Source organism: Manis pentadactyla, chromosome 9 (genome assembly GCF_030020395.1).
Source record: "Manis pentadactyla isolate mManPen7 chromosome 9, mManPen7.hap1, whole genome shotgun sequence".
NCBI lineage: Eukaryota > Metazoa > Chordata > Mammalia > Pholidota > Manidae > Manis > Manis pentadactyla.
Window position 1 is genome coordinate 17809643 of NC_080027.1, and position 18719 is coordinate 17828361.

The 18719-nt window shown below is 38.3% G+C and overlaps 1 protein-coding gene across 1 annotated transcript; it reads left to right on the plus strand.

Annotated features, from left to right (window-relative positions):
- Positions 1-16734: 16734 nt before the first annotated feature.
- On the plus strand, positions 16735-17952 carry LOC118909762 (olfactory receptor 1440-like). Its single transcript, XM_036880501.2, has one exon. The coding sequence runs from the start codon at positions 16848-16850 to the stop codon at positions 17832-17834; it is 987 nt and encodes a 328-aa protein (XP_036736396.2). The 5' UTR covers positions 16735-16847; the 3' UTR covers positions 17835-17952.
- The last annotated feature ends 767 nt before the right edge of the window (positions 17953-18719 follow it).

Sequence of the window (18719 nt, forward strand, 5' to 3'; positions counted from 1 at the left end):
AAAACATAGAGAATAGTGAAACGGGTATGATAACACTTATCAGCCTTGTAATACATTATGTAGTTTTACATAAATATCTGCTTTTCCCCTACTCCCTGAGCAATGATTGTACTTCATTCCTTTGATGTCAGGTTTGACCACATGACTTGTTATGGCAAATGAAATATGAAAAGATATGACATCTCTCACTTCTAGGCAGAGGCTGTATATATATATATGCTTCTTAACTTTCTTCTTTCTCAGTGCTCCCATTAGTGGCTGAGTTGTAAGGAGTAAGATGATGATACAAGAGAAGATCCCTTAGCTGACCTAAGGTGGACATACAGTGTTAGCAGAAATAAATGTTTGGATTGTTTGATACTGTGACATAGTCTAACATAACTGTTCTGGAAATTTGTACAGGTAATAGTATGCTATTAAAAAAATTAAGTGTTACCAGTCATAGGTTTCTTTAGGGCTAGGCAGTAGGTATCAGGGCATCTTATTGGCAATTGAATGGATAGCAGTTCATGTCTGGCACAGTAAAACATTTGATACAACTATCATCTGTGTAATTTGGAAGGAAATTTGTGTGGGAAAACAGAATGTTGTAGCATGAGATGGTTGCTGCTAGATGCATCTAACAAGGCCCTACAAAAATGACACAAGCTCACAAAACAACCGATTTGCAAGCAAGAATGGAAGAGAATTTAGAAAGAATCGAGAAACTTGGGGACTTGCAGAGTTAGGAGAGAAAACTGATTTTCATCTCCAAACCAGTAAAAATAAACATTAGAATGAGTCTGAGAAAAATGGGCCAATAAAACACAGCCTTGCACCAAGGACCAAATCAATATGTGGTCCTCACACCTCATCATTATAAACTCTAAATGGTTGAAGGTAATGGTCAGTAAATTTCCTTTAATTTGAGATTGTGATTCACATAAAAGAAATTTAGAATGTTCGAGTATGACTCTTGCAGAGAAGCCTGATAGGCCTAAGATATTTGAAATTTATATACATGGATATATATATATATATATATATGGCAAAGGTATGCCAATGGGAGTATGACTGTGAGGTCCACTGGTTGTATATTGTATGTCACTATGCAGAAGTATCTCATTTAATATCTGAATGGAGGTGTCACTAGAGAAAAATACCTTGTAGTTAAGGTACTATCTTCCAGGAACCCTTATGTGCACTAAAAAGGTAGTTAATATGGTGCTTTTCTCCCAGTAGCTTAAATATACGACTCCAGGAACCAAAAAATTAGAGCAGAACTTCTACCCTTCACCGTCATTCCCTGTAACTCAAATGCATATTTGTGCTTTCTTTTCCCATAAACTTAGGCTCTACCAAGTTAGAGGTCCTAGATCTCAAGGGCAAATACTTTTGTCAGGGGCACAGAAGGATTCCAGTGAACTTGAAAATGAGCCTTTCCCTGATGCTAGCAGACCAGCAGGCACAGAAAGGACTTTCTGTGTGGTGGGGATAATCGACCTGATTATCGTAAGGAGTAGGGTTGCTGCTATACAACAGGAAATGGAAGAAGTGTGTCTGGAACACAGGGGATTCACTGGGGCACGTCTTGACATTTCTGTGCCCAAGAGGACAATTAATGGACAATTGCAGCAACCAAGAACTATCAAGAGCAAGGCGCTTAAAGGCTCAGACTCTTCAGGGATCAAGGTGTGCTTAACCCTCTAGACAAGCAACCTTGACCAGCTGAAATAATGGCTAAGAGTGAGGCAAATCTGAAATCAGTGGTAGAGGAACAAGATTAATGTTTGGGTCCTCAGAACTAGCTGCGGTGTGAAGGACAGTAAATTGCTTCACTAATCCTATTGACTCTACCTCCCCTCTTGGCAGGAAGTGAGGGCATCTTGTTCCCGTGAAGATGGAGCCTCCATATTGTAGTGTTGGAGTCAGATCTGATGGGAAGGCATGAACAATCTGTGTGGCACAATGGCTTATCTATATCCATACTTCTCATCTACCTCTTCAAATCCTGTCAGCCTCACTTGCTTTTTGTTTTTTGCTTTTTAATGTGTGGTATTGTCCCAGTTATTGCTGTTATAGCCAGCCTTGTAACCATTTTCCACAGCTTCTCATAAGTAATCAGGTAGAGGAGCCAGGCAAAGCGCTGGACTTATGAAGTGACACAGGGTGGCACTATGTGCCTTCTAACTTTGGATATTACAAACAAGTGTGTAATATCACCCGTGGAATAGTCTTGCTAAAACTATCAAAACTGAATCATATTAAGTCCCTACATCCAACTACCAATTTATGTGAAGGACAGAAAAACATATTAAATTGTACTGTAGGGAGTCAATTAGCAAAATGCAGACTGTGAGAAGTTCCAAAGGAAAAACAAATGCATTTCATAAGGAAACACACACACACACAGACACACAGACACAGAAAGAGAGAAAGAAACAGAGACCCAAATGCACACATAGAGACAGAGGGAAAGAAACAGAAACTGAGACAGAGATCATTGATATACTAAAAAAGAAGCCAAACTGATCTTAGAATTTTTAGGTATGCACACGTGAGTGATGAAACTATAAATAAAAGTAAGGAAGTGATTATCATTAAATCAGAATAGTGGCTACCTGTAAATAGTGGCTACCTTTGAAAGGATCAAGGTCACAGAGCTCAAAGTTAAATCAGAATTCAACCCAAGCAGGTGTGTCCAGAGCCAAAACCACAATGAAAGACTGTTCTGATAAAGACTTCCTATGGGTGACCATACAACCTGGTTTGCCTTGGACAATCTGCTTTATGCTTGTCCTGATGTGATTATTAATTCTCCTTTTCATGACCAAAGTTGTCCAGTTTGGATAACAAAAGATATGATGGCATTGTGAGCCCCTCCCAGATCTCATGATTCTAAACATCTGGGAAGAAAATTGGAATTTGATTCAATTAGGTCATAAGGGGCACATGATAGTGTGGAGAAATGGAATCAACTGGGAACATTTCTCCATTTGTTTTCTCCATTACTCCAGAGAATAATTAACTGAAAACAGTGCCTTCTGCTAATTGCATCCTTTGTCTCCACACTGGACCCTAAGGAAACATTTAAGAGAGTCTTGAGTTGGAAACACTTCTCTTGTTGCAATGGCTAGTAGGAGCCATGGCCAAAGCATAGAGCCTAGGGGAAGTAAGCAGCTCCGTCCTGAATGCTCATATTACGAAGTTTGTGTCCTCTAATTCCTGAAAGAACTCTGCGCATCTGGGCATCTAAAGTGTGGTCAAGATAGAGCCCCTGGAGAAGGCAGCTGGGGCACCTGCACCACTCAGTTTTCACCAAGACACGCCTGGCAGAAGCGACAAGAGTATCTGGGTGGGTAAAACTGGAATGGGACAATTTAGCTTGCTTTCTTCTTCTTGCAACTCTGCTCTCCTATGTGCTAGACCCAGAGACCTGATGCATCCAGGCTCAATGACTATTTTTACTTTTTTATTTTCTTACAATAACCAGGCTCCCTCTCCCCTATGCCAATGGGACTGTTTGAGTTTTTAACAGAAAGCAAGGAATGTGAACTGAAAGAAAAACATCTAACATGGAATTTCAGGTACAGTGGGTGGAGTGAGGAACCTCGGGCATGGAGGTTTTTCTAACAGCTCAACATCTGGGCCAATCAGTCCCAAATTTCTACTACCCAGTAATTCCACTTTTCCCCTGTAAAAGATTTTTGGTTAGCAAAATACCTTTAGGATATCATCTTTTTTATTATGTTTTATCAATATTACAATTCCCATTTGCAAGAGCTTACAATGTGACCAGCACTCTTATTACATACTTTACATGCCATATTGAAATTGATCTTCACAAAAACACTCTGAAGTGATGATCATTCCTCCCTTATAGATGAAGAAATAAAGAAATAATTATTCTTAGGAATTAATTTCCCATTTATGTTCATCAGAGATAGTTGCAACTTTGTGTACTCTGAAAAGAGTAGCTAGAGGGAGTTGATGTAATTTTACTCCAAAGCAATTTGATAGTGTGATTTTGCATAAATATACAGTTTTAATAGCTTTTGAAATACTAAAAATTGTTTTTTGCATCTTTGCAGACCCAACCTTGCAGGGAATATTGATCATTATAGTAGTTGGTGTACAGGGTGACTTAACTTAGCTACAATTGATACTGGGTCAATGAGACCTTTTGATCTTACCTACTCTTACTTGTTTATACTTTTAAAATTATCTTCAAGCTTTAAACAACTTATAATTAAATGGTACAATGCTAACAACTAGGAAAATAAAGATAAAAGAGATGCAAACTCTGGATGTAAATTTGCAGCAGAGTGTAATTGTTAGATGTCCAACCAGGGAGCCAGTCTACCCCAGTGGGTTCCCAAGTCTGCCACTTGCTGGTGTTAGGACCCTGGGCAAATTCCCTAACTTCATGTGCCTCATATTAAAATGAGGTTGTTGTGGGGACTAATTGGGCTAATATTTGTATTAGAAGAGTGACTAGGACAGTAAGTATGCACTAAGTATAATTATTGATGAAGACAAACAAAAAGGAAGACATTTGCTATACTATACCCTAAAAGTGACAGTTGATTTGTCTTTTTTAATGTTCAAAACCTGTCAGTCTGCAGTCTTTTTATGATAAAACTAACGTAACTCATTTCACACTGTCTAAAGCTTTCCATATGAATCAACAATTATTTCACACTGTTTAGTCTCTTGTTTCTCAGAGAAATTCATTTAAGGATCTGGTTAGGACATAAAGGCTACAACATACAAGTGAACAAGCAAGCCCAAGCTCATCCCCTACCCCACATCCTGAAACTTTAAGAATCAATGAACTATATCCTTCCCATGCCCTGCTTTTGAAAGTAGGACACTGTGTTCTTTGAATTTTCCAAATATGAACTTTTTCCTTTTCTTTCTTTCTTTCCTTCCTCCCTCCCTCCCACCTTCCCTCCTCCCTTCCTTCCTTCCTTGCATGGAATAAATAAAGAAAAAACAGCTATTAAAGATAGTACATGCTCTCCTTTGCTAACTTAAGAAGTTTACAACAGGCAGTAATTTCTAACCTGTCACTATGAGCACTACAAATCACAGTTGACACAATTTGCTCCATGAAAGGCCCACAGTAAATCAACCTCACTGAAAGCTAAATCCTCAAATCTCAACAGAATGTTATTGTCTCAGGATTTCTGGATCACCTGACCCCTGGGACTGGTTTGTCAGAAGTCATGAGGGCAAATAGTGATGGCCACAGAAACACTTTGGATATTTTTCCTACCGTTGTTCCAAGCTATTATCTCAGAGAAACACAAACAGTGCTTCTCATTCTATGATAGAAGACTTATTTTCTGTATATATACATATTTACATACACATGTATTTTATATGTTGATGTATATAATTTCCCACCAAAATGGGATAATCGTTAATGACAGAAGCCTCTTAAAAATTCTCTTTTAGCCCCATGACTGTGAACATTTTCCAGCTTTAAAGAAGATCCATCATGGTTCTACACAGTTTGAAAATGTATGCACTAATAGAAATAAATGATAACACTATTAGTTGAGAGCATTAGGTTCTAACCTCAGGTTCTGACAAAGGCTGAAGGATTCCTTCCACAAACGTGTGCTCTCCACAAGAGTATGTGAGCTATCGGAGGTTTTCACCAAAAATTAATAGGTGCCAAGGATGGTTTTCCTTTCCTAAGACACAGCTGCGTTCTACCATTCTGTTAGCTTTCCAAACAGTTGTTTATACTCTAGTAACAAAATCCCACCTAACTCACTTATTCTTTAGAGAAGTGGATCTTGAAGTGTGCTTGGGGGACCAGCAGCCTCAGTGCCACCCGAGAACCTTTGGTAAATGTAGATTCTGGACCTACTACATCAGGAATTCTAGGAGGTAGGGTCTGCTTGTTGATACTCTATTTCATGTTCCATTGATAAATTTGTCCCTCTTGTGCCTATATAATAATGTCTGAATTTATACAGCTGTATAATTATTTTTGAGGATGGGTGAGGCCACTCTGTCTACCTGGTACTTACTTCTCAGTGCATTGGGTTCTTTGTTTCTCTTGCTTTCATTCTTATTGTAAAATCACATTCCCCGAGTTCCCCGCATACCACACAAACCATTACGAATTTGCATTTGCATTAAGAAATGGATCTATATTGGGGATAATTGAAACTTACAAGTTCTTGAGTCTTCCAAGCCATGAACATGATTTATCTTTCCATTTATGTAGGTATTCTTTGACATTTTCATAGAGGTTTATAATTTTATCCATCTGGATGGTTCTTTTGTAAAATTTATTCCTGGATATCATTTAAAATGGCTTCTTTTTGTTAACTTTCCAGCTATTCTTGATGGAGTTTAAATATTAAATTGATTTTGAACATTATTTTTTTATATGTTGATTTGCTAAACTCTCATTAATTCTAATGACTTATCTATACATTTTTTTTTAGATAATTATTTTTTATTGAAGGGTAGTTGACACACAGTATTACATTAGTTTCAGGTGTACAACACAGTGATTCAACATTTATATACATGATAATTCTAGGTACCAGCTATCACCATACCAAGTTGTTACAATATTTTGACTATATTCCTTATGCTATACATTACATCCCGGTTACTTATTAATTTTACGATTGGAAGTGTGTATATATATATATATATATATATATATATATATATAGTGAGGGCATCTCACATATTTATTGATCAAATGGTTGTTAACAACAATAAAACTCTGTATAGGGGGGTCAATGCTCAATGCACAATCATTAATCCACCCCAAGCCTAATTTTCATCAGTCTCCAATCTTCTGAAGCATAACGAACAAGTTCTTACATGGAGAACAAATTCTTACATAGTGAATAAGTTACATGGTGAACAGTACAAGGGCAGTCATCACAGAAGCTTTCGGTTTTGCTCATGCATTATGAACTATAAACAGTCAGTTCAAATATGAATACTCATTTGATTTTTATACTTGATTTATATGTGGATACCACATTTCTCTCTTTATTATTATTATTTTTAATAAAATGCTGAAGTGGTAGGTAGATACAAGATAAAGGTAGAAAACATAGTTTAGTGTTGTAAGAGAGCAAATGTAGATGATCAGGTGTGTGCCTGTAGACTATGTGTTAATCCAAGCTAGACAAGGGCAATAAAACATCCACGTATGCAGAATATTTCTCTCAGAACGGGGGAGTGACGTTCTAAGCCTAACCTCTGTTGATCCCCAATTTCTCACCTGATGACCCCCCTGCGACTGTGCCTGTCTTAGGTTGTTCCTCCCTTGAGGAATCTTATCCGTCTCTGGCTAACCAGTCATCTTCCGGGGTCATACAGGGAAATGTTAGGTTGGTAAGTGAGAGAGAAGCCTTATTGTTTGAAAAGGTTAGCTTTTTACTTCTTTGCAGATTTATGCCCTGTGGCTTCTATGCCCAGCATTTGTCTTGAGGTGTCTTTACCACTTGGAAGAATTATGATACTCGGTAAATTTGATATGAGGCATGAATTCTATTTAAGGGTTGTAATAAGGAAGGAAGAAGAAAAGCTATAGAAGTAGCAGGCAGAAGAAAACATGGGAAGATTGATTATTTCTTTGACATATCTTCTTGTAGAGTAACTTCAGCATGGATAGGTTTTAAACTACTAATTAAATTGCGCACACACATTAACATAATAGGAGTACAGTTACATAACCAAAGCATACCTGTAATTACCAGCCATCTCCAGTGAAGCAAAGTAAACCAGTTAGGCACCTTAGGCATTTGTGAAAACTTATCTATGATATGGTGGATATTGTCCAACTGGACTTGAACAGTCTGAGAGAAATAAGACAAATTAAAATAACCCATTCCTGGGGACTGTTCACATCCCATATGTTCTTTTAACAGTGAATAGTCTGTAGTTGTAAGATTTTGGAGTGCTACAATTTGCAGTTCTCCTAATTCTTGTTTGAGTTCCAACAGTATAGATCCAGTCAAATTTGTTGTTTTACTGTATGCACAGGCCAGCTTAGATATCTCCTTCCTCATTCCCATGGCAAGTCCAGGAACTGGTGGGATGAGTGCATCTACAGCTGTAGCAGTGCGTGGATCTTTGTTGGGGTTTTCTGATGATCATCTTCTGGCCTGAGTCTTCCCGAGAGTGCTGATGTTGGAAGTTCTTTTTCATATCGTATCTTAGTTCATTTTCGGGGTAGCCAAATTAGGCTTTGATCCTCTGTATAAACACAAACAGGCCCTTTGCCTACACTTTTATATGCCCTTTATATCATTGTGTAGAACTCATTGGAGGTCACCACACAGGAACTGCTTTTTTTTTTATCATTAATCTACACTTACATGACGAATATTTTGCTTACTAGGCTCTTCCCTTTACCAGGACCCCCTATATACCCCTTTATAGTCACTGTCCATCAGCATAGCAAAATGTTGTAGAATCACTACTTGTCTTCTCTGTGTTGTACAGCCCTCCCTTTTCTCCCAACCCCCATGCATGCTAATCTTAATACCTCCCTTTTTCCTCCCCCGCTTATCCCTCCCTACCCACCCATCCTCCCCAGTCCCTTTCCCTTTGGTACCTGTTAGTCCATTCTTGAGTTCTGTGATTCTGCTGCTGTTTTGTTCCTTCAGTTTTCCTTTGTTCTTATACTCCACAGATGAGTGAAATCATTTGGTATTTCTCTTTCTCCTCTTTGCTTGTTTCACTGAGCATAATACCCTCCAGCTCCATCCATGTTGCTGCAAATGGTTGGATTTGCCCTTTTTTATGGCTGAGTAGTATTCCATTGTGTATATGTACCACCTCTTCTTTATCCATTCATCTATCGATGGACATTTAGGTTGTTTCCAATTCTTGGCTATTGTAAATAGTGCTGCGATAAACACAGGGGTGCATTGCTCTTTCTCATACTTGATTGCTGCATTCTTAGGGGAAATTCCTAGCAGTGCAATTCCTGGGTCAAATGGTATGTCTGTTTTGAGCATTTTGATGTACCTCCATACTGCTTTCCACAATGGTTGAACTAATTTACATTCCCACCAGCAGTGTAGGAGGGTTCCCCTTTCTTCACAGCCTCGCCAACATTTGTTGTTGTTTGTCTTTTGGATGGCAGCCATCCTTACTGGTGTGAGCTGGTACCTCATTGTAGTTTTAATTTGCATTTCTCTGATAATTAGCGATGTGGAGCATCTTTTCATGTGTCTGTTGGCCATCTGTATTTCTTTTTTGGAGAACTGTCTGTTCAGTTCCTCTGCCCATTTTTTAATTGGGTTATTTGTTTTTTGTTTGTTGAGGCATGTGAGCTCTTTATATATTCTGGACATCAAGCCTTTAGCGGATGTGTCATTTTCAAATATATTCTCCCATGCTGTAGGGTTCCTTTTTGTTCTATTGATGGTGTCTTTTGCTGTACAGAAGCTTTTCAGCTTAATATAGTCCCACTTACTCATTTTTGCTGTTGTTTCCCTTGCCCGGGGAGATATGTTCAAGAAGAGGTCACTCATGTTTATGTCTAAGAGGTTTTTGCCTATGTTTTCTTCCAAGAGTTTAATGGTTTCATGACTTATATTCAGGTCTTTGATCCATTTTGAGTTTACTTTTGTATATGGGGTTAGACAATGGTCTGGTTTCATTCTACTACATGTAGCTGTCCAGTTTTGCCAGCACCATCTGTTGAAGAGACTGTCATTTCGCCATCGTATGCCCGTGGCTCCTTTATCAAATATTAATTGACCATATATGTCTGGGTTAATGTCTGGATTCTCTAGTCTGTTCCATTGGTCTGTGGCTCTGCTCTTGTGCCAGTACCAAATTGTCTTGATTACTATGGCTTTATAGTAGAGCTTGAAGTTGGGGAGTGAGATCCCCCCTACTTTATTCTTTTTTCTTAGGATTGCTTTGGCTATTCAAGGTCAATGGTGTGTCAATATGAATTTTTGAATTATTTGTTCCAGTTCATTGAAGAATGTTGCTGGTAATTTGATAGGGATTGCATCAAATCTGTATATTGCTTTGGGCAGGATGGCCATTTTGATGATATTAATTCTTCCTAGCCACGAGCATGGGATGAGTTTCCATTTGTTAGTGTCCCCTTTAATTTCTCTTAAGAGTGTCTTGTAGTTTTCAGAGTATAAGTCTTTCACTTCTTTGGTTAGGTTTATTCCTAGGTATTTTATTTTTGTTGATGCAATTGTGAATGGAATTGTTTTCCTGATTTCTCCTTCTATTGGTTCATTGTTAGTGTATAGGAAAGCTACAGATTTCCGTGTGTTAATTTTGTATCCTGCAACTTTGCTCTATTCCGATATCATTTCTAGTAGTTTTGGGGTGGAGCCTTTAGGGTTTTTTATGTACAATATCATGTCGTCTGCAAATAGTGACAGTTTAACTTTTTCTTTACCAATCTGGATTCCTTGTATTTCTTTGTTTTGTCTGATTGCTGCGGCTAGGACCTCCAGTACTATGTTAAATAGCAGTGAGGGGAATGGGCATCCCTGTCTAGTTCCCGATCTCAGAGGAAAAGCTTTCAGCTTCTCGCTGTTCAGTACAATGTTGGCTGTGGGTTTATGATATATGGCCTTTATTATGTTGAGGTACTTGCCCTCTATTCCCATTTTGTTGAGAGTTTTTATCATGAATGGATGTTGAATTTTGTCAAATGCTTTTTCAGCGTCTTTCTTTTTGTTGATGTGGTGGATGATGTTGATGGATTTTCGAATGTTGTACCGTCTTTGCATCCCTGGGATGAATACCATTTGGTCATGGTGTATGATCCTTTTAATATACTTTTGCATTCTGTTTGCTAATATTTTATTAATTATTTTTGCACCTACATTCATCAAGGATATTGGTCTGTAATTTTCTTTTTTGTTGGGGTATTTGCCTAGTTATGGTATTAGGGTGATGTTGGCTTCATAGAATGAGTTTGGGAATATTCCCTCCTCTTCTATTTTTTGGAAAACTTTAAGGAGAATGGGTATTATGTCTACTCTGTGTGTCTGATAAAATTCCGAGATAAGTCCGTCCAGCCCGGATATTTTGTTCTTGGGTAGTTTTTTGATTACCGTTTCAATTTCTTTGCTCGTAATTGGTTTGTTTAACTTTTGTGTTTCTTCCTTGGTCAGTCTTGGAAGGTTGTATTTTTCTAGGAAGTTGTCCATTTCTTCTAGGTTTTCTGGCTTGTTGGCATATAGGTTTTCATAGTAGTCTTTAATAATTCTTTGTATTTCTTTGGAGTCTGTTGTGATTTTTTCATTCTCATTTCTGATTCTGATGATTTGTGTTGAATCTCTTTTTCTCTTAATAAGTTTGGCTAGAGGCTTATCTATTTTGTTTATTTTCTCAAAGAACCAGCTCTTGGTTTCATTGATTTTTGCTCTTGTTTTATTCTTCTCAATTTTGTTTATTTCTTCTCTGATCTTTATTATGCCCCTCCTTGTGCTGACTGTAGGCCTCATTTGTTCGTCTTTTTCCAATTTCGATAATTGTGATGATAGACTATTCATTTCGGATTGTTCTTGCTTCTTCAGCTGTGCCTGGATCGCTATATACTTTCTTCTTAAGACTGCTTTCGCTGCGTCCCACAGAAGTTGGGGCTTAGTGTTGTTGTTGTCATTTGTTTCTATATATTCCTTGATCTCTATTTTAATTTGTTCGTTGATCCATTGATTATTTAGGAGCATGTTGTTAAGCCTCCATGTGTTTGTTAGCCTTTTTGTTTTCTTTGTAAAATTTATTTCTAGTTTTATACCTTTGTAGTCTGAAAAGTTGGTTGGTAGAATTTCAATATTTTGGATTTTGCTGAGGCTCTTTTTGTGTTCTATTATGTGGTCTATTCTGGAGAATGTTCCATGTGCACTTGAGAAGAATGTATATCCTGTTGCTTTTTCATGTAGAGTTCTACAGATGTCTATTAGATCCATCTGCTCTACTGTGTTGTTCAGTGCTTCCATGTCCTTACTTATTTTCTGCCTGGTGGATCTATCCTTTGGGGTGAGTGGTGTGTTGAAGTCTCCTAAAATGAATGCATTGCAGTCTATTTCCCCCTTTAGTTCTGTTAGTATTTGTTTCACATATGTTCATGCTCCTGTGTTGGGTGCATATATATTTAGAATGGTTATATCCTCTTGTTGGACTTAGCCCTTTATCATTATGTAGTGTCCTTCTTTATCTCTTGTTACTTTCTTTGTTTTGAAGTCTATTTTGTCTGATAGTAGTACTGCAACCCCTGCTTTCTTCTCACTGTTGTTTGCCTGAAATATGTTTTTCCATCCCTTGACTTTTAGTCTGTACATGTCTTTGGGTTTGAGGTGAGTTTCTTGTAAGCAGCATATAGATGGGTCTTGCTTTTTTATCCATTCTATTACTCTGTGTCTTTTGATTGGTGCTTTCAGTCCATTTACATTTAGGGTCACTATTGAAAGATATGTACTTATTGCCACTGCAGGCTTTAAATACGTGGTTATCAAAGGTTCAAGGTTAGCCTCTTTAGTATCTTACTGCCTAACTTAGCTCACTTATTGAGCTGTTATATACACTGTCTGGAGATTCTTTTCTTCTCTCCCTTCTCATTCTTCCTCCTCCATTCTTCATGTTTTGGGTGTTTTGTTCTGTGCTCTTTCTAGGAGTACTCCCATCTAGAGCAGTCCCTGTAAGATGTCCTGTAGAGGTGGTTTGTGGGAAGCAAATTCCCTCAGCTTTTGCTTGTCTGGGAATTGTTTAATCCCGCCATCGTATTTAAATGATAGTCGTGCTGGATACAGTATCCTTGGTTCAAGGCCCTTCTGTTTCATTGCATTAAATATATCATGCCATTCCCTTCTGGCCTGTAGGGTTTCTGTTGAGAAGTCTGATGTTAGCCTGATGGGTTTTCCTTTATAGGTGACCTTATTCTCTCTAGCTGCCTTTAAAACTCTTTCCTTGTCCTTGATCTTTGCCATTTTAATTATTATGTTTCTTGGTGTTGTCCTCCTTGGATCCTTTCTGTTGGGGGTTCTGTGTATTTCCGTGGTCTGTTCGATTATTTCCTCCCCCAGTTTGGGGAAGTTTTCAGCAATTATTTCTTCCAAGATACTTTCTATCCCTTTTCCTCTCTCTTCTTCTTCTGGAACCCCTATAATACGGATATTGTTCCTTTTGGATTGGTCACACAGTTCTCTTAATATTGTTTCATTCCTGGAGATCCTTTTATCTCTCTCTATGTCAGCTTCTATGCATTCCTGTTCTCTGGTTTCAATTCCATCAATGGCCTCTTGCATCCTATCCATTCTGCTTATAAACCCTTCCAGAGTTTGTTTCATTTCTGTAATCTCCTTTCTGGCATCTGTGATCTCCCTCTGGACTTCATCCCATTTCTCTTGCATATTTCTCTGCATCTCTGTCAGCATGTTTATGATTTTTATTTTGAATTCTTTCTCAGAAAGACTGGTTAGGTCTCCCTCCTTCTCTGGTGTCTCTGTGATCTTGATTTGCCTGTAATTTTATCTTTTCATGGTGATAGGAATAGTTTGCAGAGCTGGGATGAGTGACGGCTGGAAGAACTTCCCTTCTTGTTGGTTTGTGGCCCTCCTCTGCTGGGAGAACAGCGACCTCTAGTGGCTTGTGCTGGGCAGCTGTGCGCAGACAGGGCTTCTGCTTCCTGCCCGGCTGCTATGGAGTTTATCTCCGCTGTTGCTGTGGGCATGGCCTGTCTCGGGCGGCTGCTCCAAAATGGTGGAGCCCCATTGGAGGGGGAGCGGCTGGGAGGCTATTTATCTCCATAAGGGACCCCCGTGTTCCCTGCAGCCCAGGGGATTAGAGTGCCCAGAGATCTCTGGATTCCCTACCTCTGGGCTTAGTGTCCCACCCTGCCCCTTTAAGACTTCCAAAAATCACCCACCAAAACAAAACAACGACCACAAAAAAAAACAAAAAAAAAAATGTGGCCGCTCCTTTTTCTGTATTCTCTGGCGCCAGCCTCAGGCATCTGCTCACCAGTCTTGCTGCCCTGTTTCCCTAGTATTGGGGTCCCTATCCCTTTAAGACTTCCAAAAAGCGCTCGCCAAAACAAAACAACAACAACAACAAAAAAAAAATTGGCCACTCCCTTTTCTTTTGTTCTCTGGCGCCAGCCTCCAATACCTGCTCACTGGTCTTTCTGCCCTGTTTCCATAATATTGGGGTCCCTGTCCCTTTGAGACTTCCAAAAAGCACTCACCACAAAAAAAAAAAAAATGACCACTCTCTTTTCTTTTTTCCTCCAGCACCAGCCTCCAGTACCCTCTCACGGTTCTTGCTGCCCTGTTTCCCTAGTATCCAGGGCCCTAGGCATGCACTGTGTCTGCACTCTGTTCCGGATGGCTGGGGCTGGGTGTTCAGCAGTCCCGGGCTCCCTCTACCTCCCAATCCGACTCCTCTCCTCCTGCCAGGAGTTGGGGGGAGGAGCGCTCGGGTCCCGCCGCACTGGGGCTTGTATCTTACCCCCTTCTTGAGGCGCTGGGTTCTCACAGGTGTGGATGTGGTCTGGATGTTGTCCTGTGTCCTCTGGTCTTTATTCTAGGAAGAGTTGTCTTTGTTATATTTTCATATATATATGTGGTTTTGGGAGGAGATTTCCACTGCTCTACTCACGCCACCATCTTGGCTCCGCCCTCAACAGGATTGATTTTTAGAAGACACAAGGGAATATTTTGGAAGGAAGAAAATGTCCTATATATCGTGGTGATGTGCAAGTGGGTGAGCAAAGTTGTCACCTGCACACTTGAAAAGAATAAATTTTTTTAATGTAAATTATACCTCACTAAAGTTTATTTTAAAATTTGATTGTTTTTCTGCCCTTGGTACAGTAGCTAGAATCTTTAAGGCAAAGATTAATGCAAGATATGGTGAGCTTAATTTCCTTGTTTTTAATATTCTATCAATATTTACCATTAAGAATGAAATTTACTGAGATTGTCAGATACCCTTTGCAAGGTTGAAATATTTCCTTTATCTGATAATTTTTTTAATCTTTAATTTTTCTAGTTGTATCTATTTTGGCAACTACATTGCTTTCTTCTTTAATCTCTTAGTGTGGTGAATTACATGAATTAATTTTCTAATATTAAACTAAACTTGCTTTTCTGGGATAAACTGAAGTTGTTCATGATGTATTTTTCTTACATATATACTGTTGGATTCACTTTGCCAAAATTTTGTTTAAGATATTTCTCATCTATGTTCATAAGTGAGCATGGTTATAGTATTTCTTTATTGTTTCATGCCTATCAGCTTTTGGTATTAAGTTATGATAGTTCCACAAAATAAGTTGGAAATTGCTCCAAATTTCCATACTCTGGAAAATTTTGTATATGATTGGAATTATTGTTTTCCTTTAGTTCTTGGTACAATCTACTGATAAAGCCATTTGGGCCTGGAGTTTTCTTCATGGGAAAATTTTTACCATCATTTCCATTTTTTTTTTACAGTTTATGTAATATGCAGAATTCCTATTCCTATTTGAGTCAGTTTTGGCAAGTTAGATTTTGGAAAATTTCATTTTATTTAAGTTTTAAAACTTATTGACATGAAATTGCTTTGAGTATCCTATATGACATCTCCAAGATCTAGTTATAGACCCTTTTCTGTTGTTTTAAAAATTATTTTTGCTTGTTGTCACTGGATATGTTAAGAATCAACTTCTGATTTTTTGTATTCTTTTGTATTATTCTGGTCTTCACTAAGAATTATGGCCATATCATTTTTTTTCAGTCTTTCTTTTATATACATTCTAACAACTGTATCTCCAAGTCCATCTTTAGTAAATCTATGACTTGTTAAGTGTCCTCACTATGAAAAAGAAACAATTATGTGACATGATAACTATTAGCTAAAGCTAAGATGGCACTCATATCACAATTTGTAATTGCATTAATCAACACATTGTATGTCTTAAAATTATACAATGTTATATGCCAATTATATGTCAGTTAAAAAAGTCCACAAGATTTGATAGGTAGTATTTTTATTATATTTGTTATAAATATTTTCTAACTTCTATTATAGCTTAGTTGACTTCTGAATAGCTTAGAAATATGTAGTTTCCAATTACGTTTCTTTGATTACCAAATTGTTATTGATTTCTAACTTACTCACGATGTAGTTGGAGAATATTATCTTTATTACCAACCCTTTAAAATATGAAGTTTCAGTTTATGTTTATATAAAACATAAATATTTAAGTTCTAATATAAAATATTATATTAATATAAATACTAATATAAAATATTAAGTTTTTCACAAACCAAAGGAGTGTTTCAAAACTATATTGAAAAGATACAACTAATGACACCAGTTCATATGATACTTACTACATGCATGATAGGCACTATACATAACTGAACCAGTCTAACATCAAATAAACTCTATGAGATGTGTTCTATGATCCTTTTTTACAGATGAAGTAACTAAGGCATAAAGATTACAGACAGTCTATTCAGAGTCATAAAGCCCAGAGATAAGAGAGCCACAGTCCAAAGCAGTTATGGGACATATAAGGCCAAGCTCCTGGTCACTACAGTATACATATGAGTTATAATCCCATTAGTGTTATCCTAACATTTCTAAAGCAACTTTAAAAAGAGCTTTCCAGGTGTTATTATACTTTCTTTTGTCTTTTCAAGAACTGGTGGGTTAATTGGGAAAAGTGCAATTATCCTCTTTTATGTGTGGGAAAAGTGATGTACAGAACCAGTGCCACTACTTAGGGGCAAAGTTAATCATGGTGATTTCTTCTAAAATGGCCCAATAGTTCTCTTGGTTCTGTGTTCAGTGTGGGGAGAAGGCGGTTTATTTCAATAGAAATTTGGATAGCAACAGACTTAAGAATGTATTCTCTTCTTTGTCTACAGATCCCCAGGATCATCCACGCAATGGCTGGGGGAAGGAACAGCACAATCACGATGTTCATTCTCTTGGGATTCTCTGAATTTCCAAAACTCACCGTTGTCCTCTTTTCGGTATTCCTAGGGATCTATCTCATGACGGTGTCCTGGAACGTGGGTCTCCTCTCCCTCATCAGGATGGACTCCCATCTGCACACACCTATGTACTTCTTCCTCAGTAACCTGTCTTTACTGGACATCTGCTATGTTTCCACTATATCTCCCAGGATGCTGGCAGACTTCTTCCAGAAGCAGAAATCCATCTCCTTTGTGGGGTGCACCATGCAGTACTTCTTCTTCTCCAGCCTGGGCCTGACCGAGTGCTGCCTCCTGGCAGCCATGGCCTATGATCGATATGCTGCCATCTGCAATCCTCTGCTCTACACGGCCATCATGTCCCCCACCCTCTGTGTGCAGATGGTGGCAGGATCTTGTATCACCGGTTTCCTTGGCTCATTTATCCAACTGTGTGCCTTACTTCAGCTCCATTTCTGTGGGCCAAACGTCATCAACCACTTCTTCTGTGATCTTCCCCAACTGCTGATCCTGTCCTGCTCTGATACCTTTTTCTTTCAAATCATGACCTCTGTGCTCACAGTGATCTTTGGACTCACATCTGTCCTGATTATCATGATATCCTATGGTTATATCGTTGCCACCATTTTAAGGATCACTTCTGCTGAAGGCAGGACCAAGGCCTTCAACACCTGTACTTCTCACCTGACGGCAGTGACCCTCTTCTTTGGCTCAGGTATCTTTGTTTATATGTATCCAAACTCTGTTGATTCCCTGAGTCAAAACAAGTTGGCATCAGTCTTATACACTGTTATCATCCCCATGTTAAATCCACTGATCTACAGCCTGAGGAACAAGGAAATCAAAGATGCCCTAAGCAGGTGGGAGAAAAGAATCTTCTCCTGGTGTTACTAATTATGGGATTTACTGCAGATGTACAGTGTAGTAGAAAGGACAACTAAAACACTGACCCACAACCCTCTTAATTGTGGGCTGAATGCAGTTGTTATGCTTCTCTGATTTAAGCCCACAACTTGCACAAGGATAGGAAAGTGCTGAAGAAGTACCTGGGAACTCAGCATCTCTACTCTTCATCAATTATGACGACACATTAATAGACCAAACAATCCGTAACTATTTTTGTATATAGTCATAGCTTTATGATCCTACCTTTTATATTCCATTCCAACCTAACTTGCATTACCTCACAGACCAGAGATGCCAGGACTCGTCAACGCCTCCAGAAGACAACCTCCTTATAGCATCTCATTTTAAGTAAGGAAGATAGTATTAGTAGTACTGATATGTCTCTTTAAAAAGAATATCCTAGCTAGTTTAGTTCTCACATTTGACCTATTCACCTCTGGAAATTCTGGATTAATTTCTTCACTTATGGATTTGTCCAGAGCAAAAGTAACCATAGCAGATCAAAGATTTGTTAACTTCAGACACACACACATTTTTGTAATAGAAACGCTGGACATGTTTGTCATAGTTAAAGTTTGATTGACCAGTTGTCCCGGAAAATTCTAAGTTCTGTTGTACAGTCATCTTTGTTCTTCTGTTTTCACTGTGTAACCAGAAAAAGGAGTCATCTAGTGTCTGCTTGTGGCATCACCAATGATGTCATCATGTTACTATTTTTTTTTTTTAGGTAGAACAGGTCTCCATTAGGAAGTCATTTCTCCAATAATTAACAGATGGGAAATAATGGTAAAATTAGATATAAGAAGCTGAACTTTTGGTGCATAAGAAAGTCTAGATTTGTCTTGTAACCTTGGTTGGAATTGCTACAAGGCA

Bases quoted from the DNA above. Each gene is read 5' to 3' on its own strand.
- LOC118909762 (XM_036880501.2), top strand. From the start codon at position 16,848: ATGTATTCTCTTCTTTGTCTACAGATCCCCAGGATCATCCACGCAATG.